Source organism: Aristolochia californica, unplaced genomic scaffold, assembly GCF_029961685.1.
Source record: "Aristolochia californica isolate CCGP_79_NKW_82.1479 unplaced genomic scaffold, dmAriCali1.0.hap1 SCAF_9, whole genome shotgun sequence".
In the NCBI taxonomy this organism is placed as follows: Eukaryota; Viridiplantae; Streptophyta; class Magnoliopsida; order Piperales; family Aristolochiaceae; genus Aristolochia; species Aristolochia californica.
Genome location: NW_027182290.1, coordinates 29,744,975 through 29,755,714, shown reverse-complemented (window position 1 = coordinate 29,755,714; position 10,740 = coordinate 29,744,975). Strand labels below are relative to the sequence as shown.

At 38.4% G+C, this 10,740-nt stretch overlaps 1 protein-coding gene across 1 annotated transcript; it reads left to right on the top strand.

Annotated features, from left to right (window-relative positions):
* Positions 1–616: 616 nt before the first annotated feature.
* Positions 617–10,102, top strand: LOC137941830 (protein TOPLESS-like). Its single transcript, XM_068787422.1, has 26 exons — positions 617–741; positions 1,100–1,204; positions 1,286–1,465; positions 1,540–1,653; positions 1,787–1,945; positions 2,387–2,564; positions 2,653–2,776; positions 2,920–3,035; positions 3,122–3,287; positions 3,381–3,490; positions 3,601–3,670; positions 3,766–3,839; positions 3,958–4,053; positions 4,136–4,231; positions 4,341–4,468; positions 4,565–4,799; positions 5,145–5,309; positions 5,394–5,480; positions 6,044–6,190; positions 6,848–6,958; positions 7,057–7,236; positions 7,334–7,462; positions 7,917–8,012; positions 8,377–8,565; positions 8,657–8,823; positions 9,394–10,102. Exons 2-26 carry the CDS (start codon positions 1,125–1,127, stop codon positions 9,602–9,604), a joined length of 3,408 nt encoding a protein of 1,135 aa, XP_068643523.1. The 5' UTR covers positions 617–741; positions 1,100–1,124; the 3' UTR covers positions 9,605–10,102.
* Positions 10,103–10,740: the final 638 nt, after the last annotated feature.

Sequence of the window (10,740 nt, the reverse complement as noted above, 5' to 3'; positions counted from 1 at the left end):
TGGCATCCCAAACTTTTTGTCGCCATCAATTAATGTCGGTCTTGCTTTCTCCTCCTCTTTGTCGTCTCATTATCGAGTCTTCGATTCGAACCGCCGAACTACCACGACACGCAGCAGAGTCCCCGAGAAATTCTACCTGTTGGCTTCTCCGCGAGAAACTCTTTTCCGAAAATGAGATTTGAGATATTTTCGACTTAACGTCCTTGTCCAGAGCCAGAAGGAAACACAAAAAGCTGACAGCTGTATCGGTTTTTACTGAACGCGAGATGCTAAATGGTAGTATTTGACGATATTTTGATGATAAACTAAAGTTTTGAAGATGCTCAAGTCAAGGGCATAATTGGAAAGAAGAGTTTCTGTGTTTGTCGTTTTTGTACTGAACTCTCCTAGTGCAAGGACAGCTGTCCGTTTGAGATTTCGCGGCGATAACGTCGACAGAAAACGCAGCCGGCTCAAGTGGGACCTATTTGACTGTACTTATATCGATACTGGTGGCTTATCATTTTCGCGCTTATCGCTGATATATAAGAGCACGTGCTTATGTTCTCCACTCTGTTGCCGCTCCCTATAAATACTCTGTGCTTGGCTTCAACTTTAACACTAATATTTTTTTTCTGGAAAGGATGGAGGGGAGAAAGTGAAGGGAAGCGAGCGCAGAAGAGGGGAGAGCCTCTCACTACCAGTGGATCGATCTGGTTTTCTGTTTTTCTGATTTTGATTGCTGGTTCCGGCGTCTCCGAGGTGAGCTCTTCGACGATCTCTTTCTCTACTGCGAATCTTCGCTTTAAAGTTTACGACTTTTTCTCTTTTTTCTTGTCCTTCCTTTTCCTGCATCTTTGATTCTTCTACCGTTAAAGCCACTTTCGCATTTTGCCATCCTTCGCAACCCTAACTTGGACTGGTGCTTCAGAATTTCCTCTTCGGTTCATTCTCTCGTCTTTTTTTTTTTTTTTTTTTTGAAAGAGGGGTTTTTTGTTGTGTATGATCAGCGCGTTTAATTTGATTTCATATCATATTTCGATAAAGGAGGAGCTGTTTGCAGTTCCTCGGAGTAGATCACAAGCTTAACTATTCTTTTCATTGTTATTGACTTTTCCAGAGGCGACCGCAACGCAACTCTGGAGATGTCTTCTCTCAGTAGGGAGCTCGTATTCTTAATCTTGCAGTTCCTCGATGAGGAAAAATTCAAGGAGACTGTTCACAAGTAAGTTTTCTTCTGTTCAATTGGTTTAAATTTTGAATTTTCGTGTAAAAAAATTATCTGTTTGTTTACTTCTCTGTTTAGGCTCGAGCAAGAATCGGGATTCTTCTTCAACATGAAGTACTTTGAGGATGAAGTGCATAACGGGAACTGGGATGAAGTCGAGAAGTACCTCTCGGGTTTCACTAAAGTGGATGACAACCGTTATTCCATGAAGATATTTTTTGAAATAAGGAAACAGAAGTATCTCGAGGCATTGGATAAGTAAGTGTATACACTTTTTTTCTCGTGTTTGCTCTTCTATGAAATGGGGCCTGAATAATGTCCAAATTCTGAAGGCATGATCGTGGCAAGGCGGTAGACATCCTTGTGAAGGACTTGAAAGTTTTTGCGTCATTTAACGAAGACTTGTTTAAAGAAATCACTCAACTTTTGACGCTAGAGGATTTTCGGTAACTGGTCTTAGTGCTTTTTCGTTGTATTTTTTCTTTCTCGTCTTAGTTCAGTAGCATCATATCTTGCACTTTTCGAAGAAAAAAGTATCTCATATAAGTACCCTCGGTTATACTTGTATTCTCTGTGCAGGGAAAACGAACAACTATCCAAGTATGGAGATACAAAGTCTGCGAGGGCAATAATGCTGATTGAACTCAAGAAACTTATTGAAGCAAATCCTCTTTTCCGGGACAAACTTCAATTTCCTAACCTTAAGAGCTCAAGGTTGCGAACCCTCATTAACCAAAGGTAACTGTAAATTTGTGTTTAGAATCTTGGTTTGCCATTGAATTGTTTGATTTTGTGGAACTCCGTTGAAATGAGTCAACCATTTTCACTCACTAGAGGCATTTGTACGCATACATTTGTACTGGTTAGTTGTGGGGATGTGGATATGTGATTCTTTTGCAGCTGTTGGCAGCTTATCCACCAAAAGTAACAGGTTACAGGTGTCCCCGCCCACTTTAAAGCAGTTTTTCTTTGCCATTTCCTATCCATTCCAGCATTATACTCTCTCTGTTATATGACATAAGCATTTCTTAAATATTAAAGGCAAAATACAGTTAATGTATTGTGGTGAAAGTGGCCTGTAACCTTTACAAAAACTTCTTAGATGGGTCTTTAATAATGTTTTTCCTATTATTCTTTTGGAGCTGTCAATAGAATATTACCTTATTTTATAATCGGCAGCTTGAACTGGCAGCATCAGCTTTGCAAGAACCCCAGGCCGAATCCTGATATAAAAACACTTTTTGTGGATCACACCTGTGGACAACAAAATGGTGCACGAGCCCCATCTCCTGCTAACAATCCACTTCTTGGTGGCCTGCCTAAAGCTGGGGTTTTCCCTGCATTAGGTGCTCCTGGGGTGAGTTTATTAGTTTAAACATGGTTTAGTCATGTCTTAGGCTTGTTTAAAAATTTGATAGTAATACTTTATCTTTTCTTATCTTCAGCCTTTCCAACCTGCTCCTGCACCGGTTCCAGCTCCCCTTGCGAGTTGGATGTCAAATCCATCAACAGTAAGTCACTCTGCAGTTTCTGGAGTTGCAATTGGGCTTGGTGCTCCCTCTAATCCAGGTTAGTACACATTGTATGGCCATTTTCCTGCCATGGATTTGTTATTATGATACTGTTGACTAATATGGATAGTACTTGTACAAAAATTTAGGGCCTTGCAGTTTTGTTAACTCTTCAACTGTTTCGAATGTCTTTTGTGGTAGCTGCAATTTTGAAGCATCCTAGGACTCCACCAACTAATAGCCCTGCTGTTGATTATCCATCAGCGGACTCAGATCATGTATCCAAAAGAACAAGACCGATTGGGATATCAGATGAGGTACTTTTACTTCCTTTATGCTATTACAGTTTTAAACAGATGTACTTTTACCACTTCATCTTGGTATTCAAAAACTTAACGTGTAGGTGAGCCTCCCAGTAAATGTATTGTCTGTAAACTACCCTGGTCAGAACCATAGCCGTAGCTTGTACACACTGGATGACCTGCCCAAGACAGTTGCTCGTAACCTGAACCAGGGTTCATCTCCCATGAGCATGGATTTTCATCCTGCTCAGCAGAATATACTTCTTGGTGAGCTCTCTCTCTCTCTCTCTCTCTCTCTCCCCATATTACTTTGTTTTCTTTCTCTGATTTTACTGGATGTTAAACTGTGCAATTTTTCAGTTGGTACAAATGTTGGGGACGTAGGACTATGGGAAGTTGGCTCTAGGGAGAGATTGGTTCTTAGAAATTTTAAGGTTTGGGATATAGCAGCATGTTCGATGCCACTCCAGGTACAGATTTACTATGTCATGATCTTGAAGTGCATCTTGTTATGTCCTAGGCTTCTCTAGATATTCATACTTGAGATGATCTGAAATTGAAGCTGGTTGTATGAGATCAGGCTGCTCTGGTTAAAGATCCTGGTGTATCTGTTAATCGAGTAATATGGAGCCCTGATGGCTCTTTCTTCGGTAAGCTTATTCAAATATGATATATTTGCTAATATATATGGATGGAGTTGTCTAAATAAATACCTATATCTCACTAAATGTTGCCAATTTACTAGGGGTTGCTTATTCACGGCATATAGTGCATATATATTCTTACCATGGTGGGGATGATACTAGACAGCACCTAGAGGTAGGAGTTCAATATTGTTTCCAAACCCCAGTTTGAGTTGGATCTTGGCTTTGCTGTTTTTTCCTGCTTTAGTTTTTGTCTCACTGTTTATATATTCCTCTTTTCCCTTGGCTTCTAGATTGATGCCCATGTTGGTGGGGTCAATGATCTTGCTTTCTCTACCCCGAATAAGCAACTGTGTATTATCACTTGCGGAGATGACAAGACTATCAAGGTTTGTCTGTATTGCTTGACTCTCTAAAATCATGTTTTTTTAGGGATGTGAAATGTAATCCTAGGATATATTGGTGTGTTAGGTGTGGGATGCTGCTACAGGTGTAAAACAGTACACTTTTGAAGGCCATGAGGCTCCTGTCTATTCTGTGTGTCCTCATCACAAGGAAAACATTCAGGTAAATGCCCATCTCGCCTGTCTATTGCTTGAACATCTTGTATAACCTTGGTTCTCCTGGAGCCGTTTTGGTTCATGAGATATTGTGTGCTTTTTCTTTGATTTTGCAGTTCATATTTTCAACAGCATTAGATGGAAAGATTAAGGCATGGTTGTATGACAATATGGGATCTAGAGTTGATTATGATGCTCCAGGTAACTGGTGCACTACAATGGCTTATAGTGCAGATGGTACAAGGTTGACTTTTATAACCCTTTTCATCCAGCAATGAAATTCAGACTGATCTTCCATGACATTACTCTAAATTGCCTTTGTTCCTTAACTATTTCTCAGACTCTTTTCTTGTGGTACGAGTAAGGATGGAGAAACACATATAGTCGAATGGAATGAAAGTGAAGGGGCAGTGAAAAGGTCCTATGAAGGATTCAGGAAACACTCTCTGGGTGTTGTGCAATTTGACACTACAAGGAATCGCTTTTTGGCTGCTGGTGATGAGTTTATGATTAAATTCTGGGACATGGACAATGTCCAAATTCTAACAACTATTGATGCTGATGGTGGCCTTCCAGTAAGTTTGTACTAGTGGTGGTAATAGTTGTAATAGAGAAGACAGGTAGGAAAACAGTCAGGAGAGAAGAGTATTTGAAAGAGAGAAATTGATTGAAGGGGGGAAAGGTGTTCTATTACCCAGATTTGGTGTCCACTTTTGTTTATATTAATGTAAAGTATTGTGAGAGAACCCTAAAGACACTGAATGAGGATAGAACAGAAGAAGAAACTAATAAATTATTGCTAGACTATTTCAAAGATAAATCAATCTAAGCTTTATCCTTTACTGTGTTCAAACAGTAGTAGTATCAGTGATAATAACAACAACGTTAATAACTTTAGGGTTCCTTTTGTTGATTTGCAGGTCAGCCCACGAATTCGGTTTAACAAGGAGGGAACCTTGTTGGCTGTTTCTGCTAATGAAAATGGGATTAAAATATTGGCTAATACTGATGGACTGCGGTTGCTGCGTGCGTTTGAAAACCGATCTTTTGACGCTTCTAGAGTTGTTTCTGAGACTGTTACAAAGGTATGTTATGATTTCAAAAAATCCAATTCTATATGAACACTTTTTATGAAAAATGTTTCACTGATGTGCCAGTGTACCAAGCAGAATGCAATAAATGCAATGGCAGCTGCAGTCATAACTAGTGCTGCACTTACCGACAGGGGTGCTCCTGTGGTGTCTATGCCAGGAATGGTTAGTACGAGTTCTTTGATTTTTTTTCTAAATATTTGCTTTGAAGTTTTGTTTCTAACTACTGCTTTAGCCATGTTAAGATAAATAGCTTTATCTGTAAGTTTTGAATTTAGCCTTATCACTTTTGATGTGGAACCTCAGTTTATTTGGATACTATGGCAAACCACACTAATCATGGAAAATAAAAGTTCCATTTTTTTAGGTTCATTATCTTATGATAATCCTCAATTTCAAAATAAAATAAAATCTTAGAACAATCTTTCTTGTTTGATGTTTGCTACATTGAGCAAAGAAGACAAATTGTGGATGGGCACAATTGGAGAAGCAAATTAGAAAGGATGGAATTTTGCAATAAGATGTTGACAGAGAAATCCTTCCTTTGGTTATTAAAAAAAATAGAAATCTTTCCTTCTCAAGAGTTTATTATCGAGTTCATTTTTCTAGGATGTGAAAACAAAGAATTTTTGGTGTTCATTTCTTTCTCTATGAGTTTAATTGTCATCCAAAGGAAAATTCTGACTCATACGATCTATAAGTAAATGTCTTTTAATTAATTTTGCTAGAATGGTGAGGCTAGAGGTTTGGTGGATGTGAAGCCAAGGGTAACTGATGAATCCTTTGACAAATCAAAGATTTGGAAACTAACTGAGATAAGTGAACCAGCTCAATGTCGATCTTTGAGGCTTCCTGATACCCTGAGAACAAGCAAGGTGATGTTTTCTCAACTCTGTCATCTCCTGCATGAAATGGTGGATTCTGTGTGCTGAAGTTGCATGTTATCTTTCTCATCAATCTTTTGAATATTCTTTATCAAGTAGTAGAGTTCCATGAGAAAGGAGAGGGTTTTTTTCTTTCTCCCAGTCCTGATCAAATTGGATCAGGTACAAATGGTGGAGAACCTCCAACTGGATACTAGATGGAAACCAGTGGGGATGAGCGGGTGGAGGCAAGCCACATCCTTGAATACGTAAAAAAAGAGATCCCATTCATTATGGAAATGCAAAGAATTTGTGATCCCTGTCTGCCACCATTTTATAAGTAGGAGGGACGCATATGGCGTCATCATATCTCTTGGTGATGTTGAATCTCCATAAAGAAGGGAGACATAGGCACTAAAGTGGAAGGATGTGGAATTCTGAATGCACAATTGCCTTGAACCAACTAAAGTTGGCTGGTAGAGACATCTATCTATGATGTTCTGATTGAGAGTCATATTCTTAAGATCTTTGTTTCTTTGCTTTGATCTCGTAACTGAAAGAAACAAAATTTTTAGAAATATTTATTCCGTGCTTTGCTTACTTTATGGCTTGTTGAGTGCCTGCTGAATATAAGAACTCGTCTTATTAACTTCTTGTGTGATTATGCAGATATCTAGACTAATATACACCAACTCTGGGGTTGCCATTCTGGCATTAGCATCTAATGCTATTCACCTGCTTTGGAAATGGCAACGAAATGAACGAAATTCAACTGGGAAGGTGATTATTTTTGCTTGTCTTCTGTGATATCTTTCTTGCATATATTTATTCCTATTATGCGATGATGGTTCTATTGTCAATATTTCTATTAATTGCAGGCCACAGCTAGTGTTCCCCCTCAATTATGGCAACCACCAAGTGGCATATTAATGACCAACGACATTACTGACACAAATCCTGAAGAAGCTGTCCCCTGCTTTGCTTTGTCCAAGAACGACTCTTATGTTATGTCAGCTTCAGGAGGAAAAATTTCTCTTTTCAACATGATGACATTTAAGGTGTTTATCTATGGGGAGACCAGTATTTTAGTTCTTAAAGTTTGAGTTAGGTTACACTGTGTTAACCAGTATTCTAATATTACACATTTTCTTGCAGACAATGACCACATTCATGCCTCCACCGCCTGCAGCAACATTTCTTGCATTTCATCCTCAAGATAATAACATAATTGCTATAGGCATGGATGACTCCACTATTCAGATATATAATGTCCGTGTTGATGAGGTAATATGATGCATAATGAGTATACATAAGAGAAAAGGGAATATGTATGTTAGTCAGGTAACTTACCTGTATATCGGTGGATTGGGCCATTGGCTGAATTGCCATATAGGGAGATTCTAGTCTGAGGTCTTGGGTTTAACTGCCACTGAGGTATGGAATGTAGTGTGCATAAGCAACATTTGGAAAAAAAAACTTTTATGCTGGGCTTCAGGTGTTGTGATCTCCTAATAAAAAAATAGTGAGCACAAAAGACACCAAGTTGTGTCAGTCATTGAATGGGCTTATTGGTTCTTTGTTTAATGACCAGATGAATCACTGGAGACCAAAATTGTGTTAAGTCATTCATTTCATCATTCATCATTCATGGTGTGAATCCAGCGCATGCAGATAATACATAATATACTGTTGAGACACCAGTCCAAGGAAATAAGAATCAATTGTTTTACTTATGCAGGTCAAAAGTAAGCTTAAGGGCCACTCCAAAAGAATCACTGGTCTTGGTTTCTCTCACATATTGAATGTCTTAGTCTCATCTGGAGCTGATGCTCAGGTATCATCTGTGCTTTTGATTCAAGTTCCTAAGTTGGTTTTTTTTCAAATGTTTCCCATATCTTTTGGCCTCTGGTCACTTGGAGGTCCAGATTCCAACTGCAATATTTTGTAATGTTTAAACCCCATATTTTCTACTAAACCGGTAAATTATTATTGTAGCAAGCTTATCAGTCACCGTATCTTGCATGCTATGTGTTGCACATGCAGCTTGACTGGAGCTTTGCGGTGTTTAATATGACAAGCCTAAGTTGAATACAAAGCTATAGTTGCATTTCTATAGAACCCAGTTGAATATCTTTCTATAATAACATTAACCTTTATCATCTCTCTGATGATAATTCCTCCACTTTCTATCACTGCAGATATGTGTATGGGGAACTGATGGATGGGAGAAGCAGAAAAGCAGGTTCTTGCAGGTTCCAGCGGGACGAACTCCTGCAGCGCTTTCGGAGACTCGTGTGCAGTTTCACCAGGATCAGATACAGTTCTTGGTTGTACATGAGACTCAGATTGCAATCTATGAAGCAACAAAACTTGAGTGCTTGAAGCAGGCAAGTATCTATGAGACGTCAAAGAGTATTTATGATGCTGCATAGCACTTTCTAAATTTGATCTAATTGCTCTTTTGGTTTTACCATTCAGTGGGTTCCCCGTGAATCGTCTCCACCAATCTCCCATGCAACATTCTCTTGTGATAGCCAGTTGGTGTATGCTAGCTTCCTAGATGCAACTGTTTGTGTCTTTAGCGCAGCTAACCTCAGACTCCGTTGTCGGATTAATCCTGCTGCATATCTTCCAGCTAACGTGAGGTAATTTCAATTCCAAATAATTACTAAAAGTTGCTAATTTTTTAATTTCATTTTTTAGAAAAATTTCATTACAAAACTTGTTTTTAACTTATGAATGCAGTAGAACGTGCTTCTCATGATTGTCATTTGTGGTTATGAGCTTCTAATCATTGCATCTAAATGTAGTTTTGGAGTTGGAAATCTCTTTGAAATTTCAACTTCACATCTCTTAATTGCTAAGTCAATTCCTGACTCCTCCTGGAGGGGAAATAGTTAGGAACTTTTAAAAGTGCATGCTGCCCATTTGGTGATGCAAAATATATCTCATATATTTCATAAATCTCTTGTTGTTAGTAGAGGGATGCTTATGGGTTAACTTTTTATCCTAAAAAAATGTGAAAGGCTTTCATCTTTACACAACTAGAATTAGATTACCGATCTTGTATCTCATCCTAGCATATATGTTAATACCAATGCTGGGGCAAAATGGTTGGGCATATGGCAATGCTTTTCTATAATTTTTTTTTGTTCTTAGATCAAAGGTTCCATCTTTTGAAGGTTTTCAGTGGTTTGATATTTTTGTTTCTGCAGCTCAACTGTGTATCCACTTGTGATCACTGTACATCCCTCGGAGCCAAATCAGTTTGCTCTGGGGCTAACAGATGGTGGAGTCCATGTGTTGGAACCATTGGAATCTGAAGGGAAATGGGGTGTTGCTCCACCTGCTGAGAATGGGTCAGCAAGCAGCATGTCAACAGCACCCGCAGCTGGAGCCTCTTGCTCAGATCAGCCTCCGAGGTGATAAATGAAAGGTTTACTTACTAGTGACAGGCTCTTCACGAACATGTTTCATTCAGAAATGTCCTGGTTCCCTGTTGAGAAAGGAAGCCACCAGAAAGGTATTTATTGACCTGCATTTGATTGCATATTCAACATGTTTGTGAGGGGTTCAATTGTTTAATATGTCTGGTTCCTTTTGTATCTTTTATGTTTTCCGTTGGCACCATAGTTTTGGTGCATTGAATATTTAGAATCATTACCTGGCGCAGCTGTAGATAAGATATTGTGTATTGTTGATAATTTTACATGTAGGTAAGTTTTAACTTTATAAGGAATGTTTCCCTAGTTATAGAATCATGAAGTCTCAGGTTAATGCAACTTCTTGTATATGATTAAGCTTTGCGGGAAGTAGTTGACATGTAATTTATTTTTCTGGGAGGAATACTGAAAAGGTCACTGATCCCTAAATTTCTATTTACCTGTTGATTTAAAAGAATTGGAAGAGGCTGGTAAACCTCCATCTCTCAGGTCTTGTGCTCCATATGAAACAGCTGTAGTAAAACTCTTTATTTCAATTTTCAAGAGGTCCTCGCATTGCTTTCCAGATGAGGGGGTCAGGGGGTTATAATTGTCAGTTCATTTGTCTACGTAACTTTACACACTCTGCCGGAAGTAGAACAATTTCCTGTCCTGGGTCATATTGATCGTGTATAAATAGAACGGTTGCAGACGTTGAAGACTCCCTAAACATATCTGAAATACTTTTAATCTCTACACCAAGCTTTATTAGTTGGTGAAGTTCCATAGGTTTTTTCGATAGCCACTTGTTTGTTTTCTGCGTCTCGAGTCTCATACGAAAGTCTCAGTTATCCGTATTGCTGATCCTGTTCCTCTCCGCTATTAATGTCGGAACTACAGGTTCTTTCTGTTTTTGGCGTCTTTTTGTTTTTTTTGTTTGTTCCATTCGTCTTTATTCGCAAGAGGGAATTGTTTCATAAATAGTTAATGCTTCTATTTAATAATATAATGATAGTAAAATGTCATTCCAAAACTAAAAAATATTAAAAATCCTTTAAAAAAGGATCTGAATCATGTTTTATCTCAAATATATATTAAATTATTCTAATATATAATTAGATAGTCGGATACAAAATGACA

Excerpts from the sequence above, each read along its gene's own strand:
- LOC137941830 (XM_068787422.1), top strand. The coding sequence starts at position 1,125 with ATGTCTTCTCTCAGTAGGGAGCTCGTATTCTTAATCTTGCAGTTCCTC. Across the intron at positions 1,205-1,285 it reads TTCAAGGAGACTGTTCACAA|GCTCGAGCAAGAATCGGGAT; the intron begins GTAAGTTTTCTT and ends TTCTCTGTTTAG. Across the intron at positions 3,671-3,765 it reads CCCTGATGGCTCTTTCTTCG|GGGTTGCTTATTCACGGCAT; the intron begins GTAAGCTTATTC and ends CCAATTTACTAG.